Source organism: Bombina bombina, chromosome 4, assembly GCF_027579735.1.
Source record: "Bombina bombina isolate aBomBom1 chromosome 4, aBomBom1.pri, whole genome shotgun sequence".
NCBI lineage: Eukaryota > Metazoa > Chordata > Amphibia > Anura > Bombinatoridae > Bombina > Bombina bombina.
In genome coordinates this window covers 463227922-463247576 of record NC_069502.1, presented here as the reverse complement: position 1 = coordinate 463247576, position 19655 = coordinate 463227922, and the positions used below count along the sequence as shown (strand labels likewise).

Sequence of the window (19655 nt, the reverse complement as noted above, 5' to 3'; positions counted from 1 at the left end):
GGACACTGATATCTTTCAGGAATCCCTGAATATCCATTGACATGTATATATATATTTTTTTAGAAGACATCCCAAAGTATTGATCTAGGCCCATTTTGGTATATTTCATGCCACCATTTCACCGCCAAATGCGATCAAATAAAAAAAATTGTTCACTTTTTCACAAATTTTTTCACAAACTTTAGGTTTCTCACTGAAATCATTTACAAACAGCTTGTGCAATTATAGCATAAATGGTTGTAAATTCTTCTCTGGGATCCCCTTTGTTCATAAATAGCAGACATATATGGCTTTGGCGTTGCTTTTTGGTAATTAGAAGGCTGCTAAATGCCACTGCGCACCACACGTGTTTTATGCCCAGCAGTGAAGGGGTTAATTAGGGAGCATGTAGGGAGCTTGTATGGTTAATTTTAGCTTTAGTGTAGTGTAGTAGACAACCCCAAGTATTGATCTAGGCCCATTTTGGTATATTTCATGCCACCATTTCACCACCATATGCGATCAAATTTAAAAAAACGTTACATTTTTCACAATTTTAGGTTTCTCACTGAAATTATTTACAAACAGCTTATGCAATTATGGCACAAATGGTTGTAAATGCTTTTCTGGGATCCGCTTTGTTCAGAAATAGCAGACATATATGACTTCGGCGTTGCTTTTTGGTAATTAGAAGGCCGCTAAATGCTGCTGCGCATCACACGTATATTATGGCTAGCAGTGAAGGGGTTAATTAGGTAGTTTGTAGGGAGCTTGCAGGGTTAATTTTAGCTTTAGTGTAGAGATCAGCCTCCCACCTGACACATCAGACCCCCTGATCCCTCCCAAACAGCTCCCTTCCCTCCCCCACCCCACAATTGTCCCCGCCATCTTAAGTACTGGCAGAAAGTCTGCCAGTACTAAAATAAAAGTTTTTTTTAATTTGTTCTTTTTTTTTTTTTTTAGCATATTTACATATGCTGCTTTGTAGAATCCCCCCTTAGCCCCCAACCTCCCTGATCCACCCCCAAAACAGCTCTCTTACCCTCCCCCTCTGCATTATTGGGGGCCATCTTGGGTACTGGCAGCTGTCTGCCAGTACCCAGTTTCAAGAAAAAAAACGTGTTTTTTTAAAAAAAAAATAGAAATTCTGTAGTGTAGCTTCACCCCCCCTCACAGACAAACCCCAACACCTTAATTGATTATTAAAAAAAAACTTTTATTCCCTTTTTTTTTGCATTTTTTTTAAAACTTTTTTCTGTAGTGTAGCGGTTCCCACCCGCTCCCTCCCCGTGCACGCGCGCGCGTCAGTGCGCGCGCCCGATCACCCACGCCCACGATCCCGCCCCTCCTGCACGTCGCCAAGGCCATCGATGGCCACCACCCGCCTCCCACCCACCAACGCGGTAAGCCAACAATCTCCAGTGCAGAGAGGGCCACAGAGTGGCTCTCTCTGCACCGGATGGCTTAAAAATGTTATTGCAGGATGCCTCGATATCGAGGCATCACTGCAATAACCGGAAAGCAGCTGGAAGCGAGCAGGATCGCTTCCAGCTGCTTTCCACACCGAGGACGTGCAGGGTACGTCCTCAGGCGTTAACTGCCTTTTTATTGAGGACGTACCCTGCACGTCCTCGGTCATTAAGGGGTTAAAGGGACACTGAACCCAAATTTTTTCTTTCATGATTCAAATAGAGCATGCAATTTTAAGCAACTTTCTAATTGACTCCTATTATCAATTTTTTTCGTTCTCTTGCTATCTTTATTTGAAAAAGAAGGCATCTAAGCTTTTTTTTTTGATTCAGTACTCTGGACAGCACTTTTTTATTGGTGGATGAATATATCCACCAATCAGCAAGGACAACCCAGGTTGTTCACCAAAAATGGGCCGGCATCTAAACTTACATTCTTGCATTTCAAATAAAGATACCAAGAGAATGAAGAAAATTTGATAATAGGAGTAAATTAGAAAGTTGCTTAAAATGTCATGCTCTATCTGAATCACAAAAGAAAAAATTTGGGTTCAGTGTCCCTTTAACACGTGAACGTTCAGTAGGCCCTCTAGGGAAACTGTCAGAATAAAATGGTAGAAATTGTCAAAAGACACTGCATGCAATGGCTTGGGACTGGAGTGTCTGGCATGCCCCATCAATTAACTCAGTCAGGGCTTAGTTGACATTTGATGCATGGTCACATAAATTTGACTTATGTGGCAGCCTTAAAGGGACAGGAAACCCACATTTTTTCTTTCATGATTAAAATTTAGCATACAATTTTAATCAACTTTCAATTTGTCATCTATTATCAAATTTGCTTCATTCTCTTGGTATCTTTTGTTGGAGGAGCAGCAATGCACTACTGGGAGCTAGCTGAACACATCAATTGAGTTAAGACAAGCAGCATATATGTGCAGCCACCAATCAGCAGCTAGCTCCCAGTAGTACATTGCTCTAAGCCTACCCAAGTATGCTTTTCAACAAATTACATCAAGAGAATGAAGCAAATTAGAAAGTTGTTGAAAAAGAAAAAAATTGGGATTTACTTATTCTTTAATGCCTTTAATGATAACTGTTTGAGAGTAGTGTAAGATGAAGGTGCGCTAGGGGAGTGTATGCCACTCTAATGGAACCTCCTCTAAAGATTCCTATATGTATTTAAGTAGTGATTGTAGATTTAGAGGGCGCTAAAAATGCTTAAACACTACAGGTGTTGTTAAATTTCTAAAACAGTATTTTCACAAATTGATAGGAATGTGACGATTATTCCTTAATTTCTCTTTGTTCTAATTTATTTTCAACATTTACACACAATTATCCAATAATATTATCTACAATCTGCCTCCTATTTATACTTATATCTTTATACCAATCCTAAATGTATTATTATATACCGTTACTTTAATATTCCATAGTTTATATAGAATTGGTACAATCAGCCTTTTGCTTATCAAAATTTAAAGACAATTTAACATAAGACACAATATTGATCAAATCCTAAAGAATCTTAAAAATCTTACACATACATATTAGTATATATAAGGTACGTTTCCCTTTAAAATCGTAATACGCCTTGTTATTACCACCTTAAAAATACAGAGCTAAGTGTCTGTGGTTACGTAATGGTAACTCCAATAACTTTTTAGAACATTGTATCCATTAGCTCTGTAAGATTCTTTAAGATATGATCAATGTTGTGTCTTATGTTAAATTGTCATTCAATTTTGATAAGCAAAAGGCTGTGGAATATTGAAGTAACAGAATATAAATATAATAATAAATTTAGGGTTGGTATAAAGATATAAGTATAAATAGGAGGCAGATTGTAGATAATATTATTGGATAATTGTGTATAAATGTTGAAAATAAATTAGAACAAAGAGAAATTAAGGAATAATCGTCACATTCCTATCAATTTGTGAAAATACTGTTTTAGAGATTTAACAACACCTGTGGTGTTTAAGCATCTTTAGTGCCCTCTAAATCTTTATAATAAATCAGGAACAATTACTTTTTCCAACTTTGGAACATTTTATAGCAATTAATGCAAACTGGCAAGCTCTCCAACAACATTAAAAGAAAGATTTACCTTCAAAAATATTTTTATCCTACTAAGGGTATCATTTTTTTAGAGTGACATAAAAATGATTTGTTGTAAAATGTGGAGAATGACAAATTCACTCTGCCTAGTGGAGTATACCCCATTTGTTTCACGCACAAGAAAAGTTATTGCAAATCTGTTATAACTTTAAAGGGAAGTCAAAATTAAACGTTCGGATAGCGCATGTCAATTTAAGAGACTTTCCAGTTTACTTATGTTATCAAACTTACTCTGTACTTTTTGTATCCTTTGTTGAAAAGCATACTTAGGTAGACTCATGTGCAGCAATATAATCTACTGGGGGCTAGCGGGTGATTGGTGGCTACACATATATGCAGTTTATCGTTGGTTCACCAGGTGTACTCACCTCAGACCAGTAGTGCATTGTAGCTATGAAGCTGACTTAAAGGGACATAATACTCATATGCTAAATAACTTGAAACTGATGCATTATAACTGTAAAAAGCTGACAGGAAAATATCACCTGAACAGCTCTATGTAAAAAAGGAAGATATTTACCTCACAATCTCCTCAGCTCAGCAGAGTAAGTTCTGTGTAAAAAGTTATACTCAGCTGCAGCCCAGCTGCAGCCCAGCTGCAGGTAAAAACAAAAAAAATGAAGAAATGAACTGTAGCCAATCAGCATCAACAGTGCTGAGGTCATGAACTCTTACTGTGATTTCATGAGATTTGACTTAACTCCCATGAGATTTCATAGTAAACGTCCTTTAAACTGAATAGGGAAATAACATGAGAGTGCACAAGGCTCAACCCCTTAGATGTCCCGGGACAGACATGCTGCTTAGAAGTCCTTTACAATGGGATGTTGCTACTGAGGAACTTTTGAAGTAAAATATCTTTCTTTTTTACATAGAGATGTTCAGGTGATATTTTCTAGTCAGCTTTTTACAGCTGTACTGCATCACTTTCAAGTGTTTCAACATTTGGGTATTATGGCCCTTTAACTTTTATTATTATTATCTGTTATTTGTAGAGCGCCAACAGATTCCGCAGCGCTATAAACAAAGGCAAAGTACAACAAAACAATTATAGGGATTCAAATGGGTAGAGGGCCATGCCAAGAGTCACACTTTTGTAGTCAGCTCTTAAGAAGGTAATCTACAAACAGCTGGACTCTTAGGCATACATGCTAAGGGGGTTCAGGGGATAGCAATGGAGGAGAGAAACTAGTATAAAGAAAGGCTAGTGTAGGTTGTATGTATCTCTGAACAGTACAGTTTTTAGGGAGCGATTGAAGCTTTCAAAACTAGGGGAGAGTCTTGTGGAGCGAGGCAGAGAGTTCCACAAGATGGGAGCCAGTCTTGAGAAGTCCTGTAAACGGGAGTGTGATGAGGTAACAAGAGAGGAGGACCGTAGGAGGTCATGAGCAGAGCGAAGGGGACGGGAGGGAGAGTATCTGGAGACAAGGTCTGAGATATAGGGGGGAGCAGTGCAGTTGAGGGCTTTGTATGTCAGAGTGAGAATTTTGTGTTTAATCCTAGAGGCAAGAGGAAGCCAGTGAAGGGATTGGCAGAGAGGGGCAGCAGATGAAGAGTGACATGTAAGGAGGATGAGCCTGGCAGAGGCATTAATTATGGATTGTAAAAGGAGCTAGACGGCAGCTGGGGAGACAAGAGAGGACAGAGTTGCAGCAATCGAGGCGGGAAAGGATGAGCGAGTGGATTAAAATAGTTGTGTCTTGTGTAAGGAAATGTCTAATTTTAGAGATGTTTTTAAAGGTGGAAGTGGCAGGCTTTAGCCAAGGACTGAATGTGAGGAGTGAAAGATCTGAGTCAAAATGTGACCCAGAGACATCGGGTATGTGGGGTATGGGTAATGATGGAGTTGTCGACAGTTATAGAGAGATTGGGGGTGGAGATTTTGGAGGAAGGGGGAAAATAACAAGCTCAGTTTTGGAGAGATTTAGCTTGAGGTAGTGAGAGGACATCCAGGAAGAGATGTGAGAAAGACAGTTAGTGACACGGGTTAGCAAGGAAGGAGATAGGTCTGGTGCAGAGAAGTAGATTTGGGTGTCATCGGCATACAAATGATATTGGAAACCGTGGGACTTTATTAGGGAACCTAATGATGATGTGTAGATTGAGAAGAGTAGGGGACCGAGGACAGAGCTTTATGTTTAAAACTATTTTTAAATATAGCTAAGGTTTTGGCAGTTACTACCTCCTCAGGTAATGAGTTCCACAATTTGATTGCTCTTACAGTGAAAAAACATTTACGTTGCTGGAGATTAAATCTTCTTTCCTCAGGCCCTAATATTGTGACCTCATGTCACAAACAATTTTCTTGCAATAAACAGAGCTTCCGCATCTCTGTATATGGGCCTTGAATATATTTATATAAAGTAATCATGTCACCTTTTAAGCTCTTTTTGTCTAGAGAAAACAGACCCAGTTTGGCTAACCTTATATAGCTTAAATTCTACATTCCTTTATTAGTTGTGTGGCCCTTTTCCAAACTTTTTCTAAGTCTGCAATGTTGTTTTTTTGAGCTTGGACCCCAGAACTGCACTCCATTCTCAAGGTGAAGTCTTACCAGAGATTTATATAGAGACAGAATGATGCTTTCCTCTCTTGCATCAATGCCTCTTAATACATGCTAGCATCTTATTAACCTTAGAAGCCGCTGCCCTACATTGTGAAATCAGTGAGCCTTTAACTAATAAAAAAGCAGTGATACAACTCAGGCCTATAATGCAAAGGCATGGCATGTACTATATACCTATTGTAACTAAAGAAGTGGCTAATAACAAAATGATGTAAGGCAAAAATGACCAAGGACTGCAGACAGCACAGGAAGATTGTATGCAGTTACTTATCCTCTAATGCATGCAGCAATGCTGGAAGACTAAGCTTTATGCCAGCACTTCTGAATACCCTTGTTGCATAACACTCTGCACCTCTCCTGGATGAAGTTTTTTTTTTTTAATTTCCCTATGTCAACTGCTACCCACCTTCAGATAAGGACCTCTTGTACGAGGATTTTCTTGTTCTGAAATATGCTTCACTGGCAACACATAATTAGAATCACTTAATTGTGTGTTTTTATCGTTCAACCTACACAGCTGTAAGCATGAATACATTCACCTCTATACACTGCAGTTATTGTACCTCACACAGAGATTTAGGAAGGGGGAGCAAACACAGTTTTCATAATAAAGGAGGTTGAAGAAAAGCAATTAAAGGAAATGAGGAGGTGAAGGAGAGTGAGCTACAGTGGAGATGTTTAATGGATAATGGTACAGAGTAGTGCTCTATGCTAAGCATAATGCTGCATGAGTTACCTGTCATAAAGACACTGCTGCCGTAAAACAGACTGTAAATCTGGATTCTGGCCAAGGAAAAATCAAAGCTTTTTTGTAAATTACAGATACAGCTGATGAGAACTACAAATATATTGAGGTGTTAGCGCTTTCATTTCTCTGCCCCAACACTGTCACAGAAGCCTTCAAAGAAGAGAAGGTGCACGTTCTCCTGACATTACCACATAAGCTCAAACACATTAAACTGTAATAATTATGAGAGGGGGGGTTGGAATCAGAATTACACATAACTGACATATTTGCAAACCATAAAATGATAGGAAGACATTGTTTTTATAACGGTTTCCTACTCACTCATGTTTCTGAATCAACTTTATCTTCTTTGTTCTATTCATTTATCATCATTTTCTTCCATTCACTTTCTCAAACACATTATTGCAGGTCTGTTCCTCACTGTCACTGGTCTCTTTCTCTCGGTTTCCCCAGGGAGTTTCCCCCTCTGGACCAATATTAACTCTCAGCTATTTTACACTACACAGCTCACATTCTGCTCATATATTTCTTTAATTTGTGTAATTGTCCTTTTGTTTCTTTTCCCTCTATTAAATAGCATTAATGTCTAGTGACGCTTTCCGCTAATTGCTATTGCCATAGTGATAGTGATTACTTGATAGTTGAAACACTATTTAGGGGAGAGGAGCTCTGTTAATGCATTAGCTCTATACGACTTTACATCTGTGGTGGTCTACATTGTTTTAAATATAGTCATTTTACGGGGATCATGGCAAAGACAAGCCAAGGCCCTCTATGTGATAATTAGACAAGTTAGAAACCATTTTAGAGTTCTTATTTAGAACTGTGAGATAATGTTTAGTAAAAAGGAGCATGGTGTGGTTCTTGTTCTTAATGTCAGACCAGAGAAACCATAATATTACAGATGCATAAAGGTTGCCACAAGATTACAGTGGTCCAAGCAATGTATTACCTCCACCTGAGGGGCTAACTCTCTACCTGTCATCCTAACTTCAACCCTAATTTACAATTTATTGCAGCCCTCTCTGGCACCAAAGAAATTAACCCCAGCTGTCTCCCTAACTCTAACCTCAACCTCCTTGTCACCTGAGGAGTTAAATGTATTCTTATTGTTCTAAACCGTAAGACTAACTTGCAATGTGTTACTTACTCTCTGACACCTAAGGGGTTAATTTGGACAATCACCCTAACTCTAACCATAATTTGCAATGCATTGCAGCACTTTATGGCAGCAAAATGATTAACTATCTAGCGGTTACCCCAACTAATCTCCAACCCTTTTCCTAACCTTAACCCCAATCCTAACCCCCTGGATTCTAATGTCATGCTGATGATACTGTTGCAACACTTGCGTAAAGGTTGCGGCTGCAACAATGCTGCATCAGTGACATTTCACTGGCAACATTTGCATATGTGATACTGCAGAGGTGTGACTACCCCTTTTAATAATACAGATATCATTATTTATGCTGTAGTTCTAAACAATATTAATCATCCAGAACAAGCAAGGAGAATATACTGAAACAATCATTTTCATGACAATAAAGATTGTATTAAATGCTGTATTTTTGACATGTTAAAAGGGTTTGGTCTATGATAACTAATAATAAAACAAATCTATTAAAAAAAAATTGAAAAAAATAATGAAAATGTTTAAAAATGTAATTTATCTAGAGTATACACTAATGTATGTGTGAGCGCTCCTTTTCATTTCTACTCCCTACAGTGGGACCTGGCATCAAATACAGCAAATAATAGCAATTATATTTTTATTTAAACACAATAAAAAAAAAAGTTATAAGAAATTTACCAAACTGGATTTAAATAAAATGAAACAGCTTTTTTAACAAAACCCAACCATGGTAAGTTGTCTTAAGTGCAAGTAAAATGACTTATTACCTCAGTCACCTCATTTTTCTACTGCTCTCTATACAGTGCACATTATCACAAAACAAGCATGTATCTGTCATCCACAACTTCAAAACAACTTGCTACCACAATGAACCATGCATTAAGGGGAATATATTGTTATTTATTATTTTACTCACTCGTCCAACACACACCAACTGGATGTACAACAGTCTATAAATATTAAAAAAGCAACACAACAGAACAATTGTCCAAAAGTATGGAGGGAAGACAGGGGTCTTAGCAAGAGGTACAAAGATGGGAAATTTGGTTTCAAACAGTGCACAGGGAAAACAAGAAGAGAGACATTAAAGGTGGAGATAGACCCCTAAGAATAGTGGGAAAAAAAGTGCAAGAAGACCTAGAGATAATAAAAAAAAAAGTGCCCTCAAGAATTAAATGAAAAGAAGTACTTTAGGAGAATGGTAAGTTCCAAAAGATGCAGTTACAAGTGAGGGAGGCAATATGGAGAAGAAGGTGTGTCCCTATATAGGTCAAATACATGCATCAGTACTGGTGTAATGAGTGTTTCACAGTTCCAGACAGACCCTAACAGACCAGAAGTAAATTATTTCTCTGTATGAGTGCTGCTGAGACTGAATAGCCCAATAAGATCTAGCCGGTTAGGGTTCCTTCAGGACCAGCATTGAGAAACAATGGAACTTAAGACCCCAGTGAAAAAAGTAGTGCACTTCACTGTGAAGTTAAGCAGGACAAAGAACAATGACAGGAAAAAAGACAGATACACAATGGTAGAAAGGATAACCATGATGACAGAGAGAGACAGGCCCAACGTCAGTTAAAAGAAACTCTGCTGAGATTGAATTTTGAATGTTTGTCAAATTGTTGTATGTGGAAAAGACAATGAGTGACGTTGTTTACATCATTAAATGTGTCTGAATGCTTTTGTGTGTCAGAGTGAGTTTGTGTAACCCAGTATCATTGTATGTATGTTTGTGTCACTATGTATTAACATCAAACTTAGACCTTTCCCCTTGCAAAACAGAGCACAGCATCAATCGTGCCACAGCCTGCAGAACATTCAACTCTCTACCATCAAGCCCACCAAGCACTAAAACCACCACTGCCATAACTCACACAGCCTTGACCCCACAAAGCTTGCAGAGCATTTCCCCCCTCAGTGCCAGAGCCTTACAGCATTATAACCATAACCTTAAGAGCAAACAGCGCATAACCCTCCATCTTTGCCAGAGCATTACCCTTACATTGGCAAACCTGCTGAGCATTAACCCAATCCTTACCATAGCTTTAATCCTAAAACTGCCAGAGAAAGCAAGGCATTGACCCTTAGACTTGCCAGAGCCAGTTTAATAGAACCCTTTTTCTCCAACAGCATGCCAAGCATTAACCCAATCCCTGCTACAGCCAGCAGAGCATACTCATCCACTTCTAGTGCTTGTAGAGCGTTATTCCCATACCAGCCAGAGGCTACAAATTCAAAACATTTCATGCACTGCATTAAGGGGGTTAACAGAAGCCACAGCTCTTCATCCCCTTGTGAATAGTGATTACAAACACATAAATGTTTACATCAGGCGCATATGAATAGATGTACACAGCAAGAAGGAACACAAACACATACAAATATGTACAGGGCATGCACGTACAAAAACAATACAGGCATAACATTATTATTAATAATGACTGCATGCAATATGTATCAATACTATATATATATATATATATATATATATATATATATATATATATATATATATATATATATATATATATATATATATATATATATATATATATATATATATATATATATATATATATATATATATAGTGTTTTCAGTTCTCACCGGTCCCGCTGCTCCGGCTCCCGATACAGCCCATAATATTGCTCACAAGTCCGGACCCATTCTGACAGCAGCGGGACCAGGGGGCCGGGTACTGGGATCGGTCTTTATGGGATAGTGACTGGTTATTAGGGGAGCTCCAGGAATAGTGTGAGGTCTTAGTTATTAGGAAGCTCAGTTGTGTTGAGCCCAGGAGTCCCGATATTTTGGGAGGGACCTCGTAAATTAGGAGGGCTGTGTAATATTAGAGAGGGTTCCCGGTGTTAGGAGGGTCCCGGTGTCAGTCTCTGCTATCGGTTCGATCCAAGCTGCAGCTGCTGATGAGGATTGGAGACAGTGACGTCACTCCCCCCTCCCTCGACTACAGCAACAGCAACACCCTGCTGCCTTATTGTACGGGAGGGAGGGAGAGATCGAGTGGGTGAGAGGGAGAGCAGAGAGGAAGCTGGAGCGAAGAAACAAGGAAGGAGATTGGATTTGTATTTATAGGGAGAGAAAGTGGGGGAAATAAATAATTGTGAAAGAGCATTGACAGGAAAGCAGAAGACACGTGGAGGGTGCATAATATATCTCTTATAAGATGGTATGGGTGAATACGACACAATATTCTTCCCCACCTACTGACCAGGCATATGCCTCATAAAATTAGGTAGGCCGTTCTAATGTTAAAATCTTTATTCTTTTACAGTCCATCTAATTTGTGCAGGGTTTTCTATTTCAAAGCCATTACAGCACATAAAAAGGTGGTTATTATGTGTTTTTTTCGAATTTCTTCATACCACCTTAACTTCTCCAATCTTTTGCATTTACTCAATTTTAAAGCAGTGGTCCATTGCATCTAAATACCTTTCTAGCATCTTTTCAATGGAATTGCAGACTTTTCAGTTTTAATAGCCTTGACAGGAAAACCTGTTACAAAGGGATATGAAACAGTGCTCTTTTAGTAAAAGCATCAACGTGAACATGAAAAGAAACCGATTGTGTTCAAAATAAACAGCAAACAACTTACTTGTTTTCTTGCAAAATGAGCACTAAGAAATTCTCAATGTAGCAACTACCTTCAGGATGATGAGAGGAGACATTTTTGGAACTTAATTGTATTCTGCCGCTTCTTAGCATGAGCAAACCCAGAGACACTGTCATTCTAACATTATCTGAATAGTAAATTTGCTCAAGTTGCTCTAGTCTAGAAAATGTATGGCATCTAGCTAAATAAACCTTCATATAGAGACCCCAGCCTCCTTGTGGGGCTGTGACAGGAAGAAATGTACACTGCACAAATTAAGTTAAATAAAAGGTGAAATCCTTTTAAAATGTTGAATACATATTGCAATGATAAGCCACTGTTTAGTGCATTTTTTTATTACAACAATGACAGACTGTTTAATATCCCTTTAATTCCCATTTCCATCACAATTTTGCCCCCAACCTCTAACTCTTGGATACAAATAAGAAAATAGTGGGAAGTATGCTATAATCCAAATGACAAGACTTGTGTCACCATAGACGCAACTTCACGCCAATTTTTTTTTTCTCACTACGAATGATGCAATAAAAAACAGCATTTTGCGTCCTCGCGAGCCTAGTTTGCCCGCAAAAATTTGGAAAACAAAGTCAAATTAGAACTGGAACCCCAGGTAAGAAAAAAATAATCTTCCCAAACATAATTTCCATACTGAAACTGGTAGTCTGCAAAAAAGGGAAATATACATAGACCTGACTCATGGCAAATAAAAAAAAAAATCTGTGAAGAAAATCACAAAGAAGAGAGCGCCTCCTAGTGTAGTACTGCGATGGAACAAATATATTTCAGATCTTGGATTTAAATGATACTCACAAGGGTGGCAGCACCAGATGTGCTAAATGGAACAAGCTGGGGACTCACAGTGGCCCAGCAACACTGATCCAAAAACGGATAGCAGGGTACATGAGCTCCAGGTGATAGGAATAGTAAATCAGGCTTCTATATAGTAAAACAAGTATTTATTATAAAATGGTATAAAAACGACGGGTGTATAGTTCACCCAAAGTGAATAAAAACAAAATTGTATTAACAGATTGCAACGCGTTACTCAGCTTGTCTAGCGGTTTCCTCAGGCATCTGTAAACATGGAAGCACTGGCATTTATACCAAGTCTAAAAATCACTAGCTCCTCCATACACATGGTTTTTCAGGTGTACACGATTAACAAACTATCTCTGTCCTATATGTCTGGCTATACCCTAAATAAAGGTACACATACATATTATTACATAAAAACAATATCAAATGATCATTTTCCCAAAAATCAACATCACAGCAAAGAAGTTTCTCTACTAACATATACTGTGATCTATCTCACTAATGATTACAAACAGCTCGACATCTGCCCCATGCAAATAAGGGCCAAAAAAAAATCCCGCTTTTTTGAGCCCAATTACATATATGCTCATACATATTATTCATCAATTCCCCTCTCTTTGTACAAGTCAATGTTCTCCCATTTGATACAATATATAAATGTGTAGCATATATTGCTTTTTTCTAGCATATTCTTCATCAATTTTGCACTCGTGTTTGTGCTACTGTCGTAGGTAATAGATATGATAATATTGCGTTTATATTTATCAAATAACCAACGTGTGAAAATTACTGTGTAGAAACTATTCTCTATAGAGATACATATTAGCACAAGGATTATCAAAGTGCATTATAGTATACCTTCATTCTTGTGGCTTTTTCAGATCAACCGATCTATCATATAACCGTGTATTCTGTTGTGCAAAGTTCTTAGTAAAAAACGTCATCTTGGGGGTGTGTGTTAACCCTGCATGTTGATTGTGTGAAGTGATAGGGAGGTGTTACCTATGTCATGTGGGGGGGGGGTGGATGAGGATTATACTGATAGTATTAATAAAATATCCTGGCTCGTGACGAGACTACTAGCAGAGCCTATCAAATGACTGTATAGATCGGAAAGAGGGTGTGGTTACATGATGTGTCTAAACTACCAAAAAGACGTGCTTGTGATAACTATACTATAAGGAGTTGTGACAACTAAATCGTACAGATGTGAGTGTGTAAGGATTAATATATTTAAATAAAGACCGGGGATATGATATATCGAGCTTCGTGTTATATACTATAAAGTAAAAGTATTGGCACTAAGAGTGGGGGAATGAAGAAGGACTGACCAGTTGTTACATGATAGAAAGATAGAGCAATTGTATAATACACTAATATCATTATTGTTCATTATCATCTATCTGATCTGAAACATATATTACTGCATTAATTAGACTCTGTTATAGCGCCCCCTAGTGCTTGACATTCAGGTGTCTCAGCATTTTTCTCTTGGCAAATATAAGCTAACACATATATTTCAAAATTTACAATATAATATAAAGCACCAAACATAGCTGAGATGTCTTAAAAAAACGATACATACTTACCAGAAGACACCCATCCACATATAGCAGATAGTACTGAAAAATATCAGCAGAGGTAATGGTATAAGAGTATAACGTCGATCTGAAAAGGGAGGCAGGGGATGAATCCCTGCGACCGATTACAGAGAGCCTTCGAATAGATTTCCCATGGGTGAAACCATAAAATCAACAGGCAATACTCCCTTCAAATGTTCCAAACATAACTCAGATTTACTACATTTAATATACACCTGTCCTAGACAGTTATAACTATGGGCGAAGGTGGAATTTTGGTTAACTCGTATTCTTAAAATAAAGATCTTAGGCAGTATTGGAAGCTTATGATTATAAAAGGTACAATTCACACAAACTTGAGAAATACATTAAGCTTTGGGGGAAATTTGTTGATTTTATGGGTGTAGAACATAAAAAACAAATAAATCATATTGTACAGATCGAACCAACTAATTGGAATTAGACTTGAGGTTGGAGACGGGGGGGGGGTCTGGGAGGGGGGACGGAGTTGAGGATAGAGATAGAGTTCTTTTTCTTTTTTTATAATACACAAAATAGAGGGCGCCATATAGTGCATATCAGACAGGTAACCAAATGACCTTACATACAGGTGAAATCCTACTCACGTTGTGGAAAGCACAGCTGTGCAAAATAAGCATACCGGAACCAATGGGTCGTCTGGTAGACACTTTGGCACACACTTGGTGATATCCTCGTCCCACCCAGAGGGAGTCCAGAGATAATCCTTAGTATCACGGGGATTGTTAGGCAGCAGTCAAAAAAACAATATGGCTCTCAGAAGGCACAATGGCAAAAAGTGACAGCCAAAGGAATATGCAGCAGCAGCAGGGAGAATGGATGATCAAAATTTATTAAAAATTTAAAACAAAGGCAACGCGTTTCTCTGTGTTACAGCACGGTTTCATCAAGCTTGTACAAAACATTCTCACAGCTGCAAAATTTAAACCTAATGACGTCCAATAAGAAAACAGGATAATATCACACTTTTTCTCTCTCTCTTTCCCTTGTAAGTTGTTTTGTATGTTTTATGAAATAATACTTATTATGATCAGATTAGTAATGTAAATTCTATAATCATTCCACTGTTGATTGGACAAACACTTATTTGTTGCTGTTTTCACAGCCAACTTTTATAGTCTGCAATTGAAGACTTTGATGATCTGCATATGTTACTTGAAATTATTGGATTTGTAATAAAAATTTAAAATAAAAAATAACTAAAAAAATACTCCCTTCACAACCCTCTGACAAACACTGTACTCTAAGAGGAATTGGGCTTCAGAATGCTTAGAAGCGCGTATCACAGAAGAAATCAAGCACAACTTACTTCACCACCTCCATAGGAGGAAACGTTTGTAAAACTAAGGTATGAGTGTGGTGGGAGGTGTATTTATAGGCATTTTAAGGGTTTGGGAAACTTTGCCCCCTCCTGGTAGGAATGTATATCCCATATGTCACTAGCTCATGGACTCTTGCCACTTACATGGAAGAAAAAACATAATTTATGTAAGAACTTACCTGATAAATTCATTTCTTTCATATTAGCAAGAGTCCATGAGCTAGTGACGTATGGGATATACATTCCTACCAGGAGGGGCAAAGTTTCCCAAACCTCAAAATGCCTATAAATACGCCCCCCACCACACCCACAATTCCGTTTAACGAATAGCCAAGAAGTGGGGTGATAAGAAAGGAGCGAAAGCATCAAAAATAAGGAATTGGAATAATTGTGCTTTATACAAAAAAATCATAACCACCACAAAAAGGGTGGGCTTCATGGACTCTTGCTAATATGAAAGAAATTAATTTATCAGGTAAGTTCTTACATAAATTATGTTTTCTTTCATGTAATTAGCAAGAGTCCATGAGCTAGTGACGTATGGGATAGCAGATACCCAAGATGTGGAACTCCACGCAAGAGTCACTAGAGAGGGAGGGATAAAATAAAGACAGCCGATTCAGCTGAAAAAATAATCCACAACCCAAAACAAAAAGTTTTAATCTTATAAAGAAAGAAAACAAAATCATAAGCAGAAGAATCAAACTGAAACTGCTGCCTGAAGTACTTTTCTACCAAAAACTGCTTCAGAAGAAGAGAAAACATCAAAATGGTAGAATTTAGTAAAAGTATGCAAAGATAACCAAGTTGCTGCTTTGCAAATCTGATCAACAGAAGCTTCATTCCTAAAAGCCCAGGAAATAGAAACTGACCTAGTAGAATGAGCTGTAATCCTTTGAGGCGGGGTTTTACCCGACTCCACATAAGCATGATGAATCAAAGATTTTAACCAAGACGCCAAAGAAATGTCAGAAGCCATCTGACCTTTCCTAAAACCAGAAAAGATAACAAATAGACTAGAAGTCTTTCTGAAATCTTTAGTAGCTTCAACATAATATTTCAAAGCTCTTACTACATCCAAAGAATGTAAAGATCTCTCCAGAGAATTCTTAGGATTAGGACACAATGAAGGAACAACAATTTCTCTACTAATGATGTTAGAATTCACAACTTTAGGTAAAAAATGAAATGAAGTCCGCAACACGGCTTATCCTGATGAAAAATCAAAAAAGGAGATTCACAAGAAAGAGCAGATAACTCAGAAACTCTTCTAGCAGAAGAGATAGCCAAAAGGAACAAAACTTTCCAGGAAAGTAATTTGATATCCAAAGAATGCATAGGCTCAAACGAAGGAGCCTGCAAAGTCTTCAGAACCAAATTGAGACTCCAAGAAGGAAAGATTGACTTAATGACAGGCTTGATACGAACCAAAAATAATCTAAAACTATACAAATATGTCAGATGTTAAACAACACAATGTACAGGGTGACTAGAATAGAGTACAATACTCCCCTCTCAAATGACCGCTGCTCTCTAACAGTCTCTCCCAACCGGACTGTGAGTAGAAAGTGAATCGAATATATAGAGGCGCTGATCTTGAATCTCGTGTATATGGACGTACACACTGAAGAAAGAAAAACTTGGCTTGTGATTTGCAGAAGTTAACAACAAATTAATGTGCAGTATACTCACTCCGAAAAATTCAGAGTTCAGCTTCTTCGAAAGGTTTTTCTGTCTCAACTTTCCCAATTTCCACACTGTGTTTGTGTTCCGATAAATTTCGGAATCCGGCTCCTCAGAACGTATTGTGTAGTTTGAAATTACTTCCAAAAAGGCAGCAAAAATACTTGTTGTGGTAAAAAACAAATATTTATTAAAACATAATAAAATGCTCTTATTTATCTTGGCTCTACGCGTTTCAACGACAGTGTCGTCTTTTTCAAGAGCAGTAAAAACAATTGGAAGTGCTGCCTTTGGAGTGTTAACAGGTGTATTTATACAGGTAATCATTGTTCCTGTTCCGGTGGTAAACACCGGAATAGGACTCACAAATAAAACATTTTAATTTTGTATTTATTCCAATCCAATTGTGTTTTGAGAATGATATTTATTTATTTTGTATTTAAGCTTTTGGCGCTTAAACTCTCAATAATTTTTCAAATTGGATTGGTATAAATGAAAAAAGCCTTTTGGCCAATCAGAGGGGAGAAAAATAAAGTTCCCTTTCAAGTCCTGGTTTTAAGCAGTTTCTTTTCAGGTCCGCCAGATGATGCGTGGTCATATGTTCTCATCAATCAGGTAGAGAGCGTTGTTTTCAATGCTTCGTATGTAAAGGCCTAAGCTCCGGTTTGTCCAATGAGTTCCGTGTCACATGTCTCGGATTGACCAATCTCTCTGTGAGCGACATTTTACTATGTTCCATTGATAGCCAGTGTTTTGGATTCTCTAGGGAGTATGTAATGAAAAGTGCAAGTCACTTTGAATCATATATATTACAGACATAGACAACTTCGTGACAATATTTCACAAAAATCTTGGGTTACAACCTTTTCAATTTCTTTTGAATATTAATTAGTGCAACATGCACTCGAATATCGATGTTGCCATCAAATGTATAAACTTTGCCATCAAATATGAATTTTAAATATAAATTTCGCCATCAAGTATAAATTTTGCCATCAAATATAAATTTTGCCATCAAATATAAATTTATCTTCACATATAATTTCTGAACAGAATCACAGTAATATTGTGTATGTAATTGGGATAAATATTAGACTATTTGAAATATAATGAAACCTAAACAGAATAAAATAATTTATTAAATATATTAAATATAAAATAAAATAAAATGAAAATAAAATAAATTATATGAACGCTGCCACTCTAATATCTTTATTTAAACCATAATGTCCATATGTTTTTAATGTGTGTATCCACCATAATTCTCTTCTATTGAGTTCTTTTTCTATCTCTCCCCCTCTCCAGTGTAATGAAACCTTCTCTATACCTATCCATGATAGATGTTTTTTATCGTATAGAGGACAATTATTATAGTGTAAAGGGACACCATGATCTTCTTTTTCTTTTTCAATTTTATTAAGGTGTTCTAATATACGAGTTTTAGCAAATCTTGAAGTTTGTCCTAAATATTGAATCTGACAATTACACTGAAGTAAATATATTATATTTTTGGTTTTGCAAGTGATGAAATCTTTTATTGTGTATGATTTATTTGTTACTGAAGAAGTGAATGTCTTATGTGTCTTTTTAGTATAATTGCATGCTTTACAATGTCCACACGGAACAGGAACAATGATTACCTGTATAAATACACCTGTTAACACTCCAAAGGCAGCACTTCCAATTGTTTTTACTGCTCTTGAAAAAGACGACACTGTCGTTGAAACGCGTAGAGCCAAGATAAATAAGAGCATTTTATTATGTTTTAATAAATATTTGTTTTTTACCACAACAAGTATTTTTGCTGCCTTTTTGGAAGTAATTTCAAACTACACAATACGTTCTGAGGAGCCGGATTCCGAAATTTATCGGAACACAAACACAGTGTGGAAATTGGGAAAGTTGAGACAGAAAAACCTTTCGAAGAAGCTGAACTCTGAATTTTTCGGAGTGAGTATACTGCACATTAATTTGTTGTTAACTTCTGCAAATCACAAGCCAAGTTTTTCTTTCTTCAGTGTGTACGTCCATATACACGAGATTCAAGATCAGCGCCTCTATATATTCGATTCACTTTCTACTCACAGTCCGGTTGGGAGAGACTGTTAGAGAGCAGCGGTCATTTGAGAGGGGAGTATTGTACTCTATTCTAGTCACCCTGTACATTGTGTTGTTTAACATCTGACATATTTGTATAGTTTTAGATTATTTTTGCATTCTTCTCCTAATATGACTAAGAATACCCTCTCCGATTGGAGAGCTGCAAGACAAAACAAATACGACAATACATTTAAACATTTAGATGAAGATAAAAGTAATTGGGAATTTATAATAAACAAACTTAAGAAATTATATACTAAAGAGACCAAAAAATGGTGGGAAATAACTTTTTTAAGTAGATATCTAAATGAAGAAATAGTTCCTAGGGGTCTAAGGGTAACTAAGGTGCCGGCTTTTGGCACAGATGACAAAGAATTTATGGTAAAGTGGAATGCAGCTCTCCACAAATGTTCAACTAATCTAGTAAGTTTATTATATGAACATCAAGACATAGTTCTAAAAAATATTG

At 37.3% G+C, this 19655-nt stretch overlaps 1 protein-coding gene across 2 annotated transcripts in view; it reads right to left on the bottom strand.

Annotated features, from left to right (window-relative positions):
* Positions 1–10963, bottom strand: part of FAM131A (family with sequence similarity 131 member A) — a 270102-nt gene extending 259139 nt beyond the window's left edge. For both annotated transcript variants that reach the window (XM_053710347.1, XM_053710348.1), the window contains exon 1: positions 10624–10963. In XM_053710347.1, coding sequence (XP_053566322.1) covers positions 10624–10657 — 34 coding nt within the window. In that variant the 5' untranslated portion in view covers positions 10658–10963. The remainder of the gene's footprint in view (positions 1–10623) is intronic.
* Positions 10964–19655: the final 8692 nt, after the last annotated feature.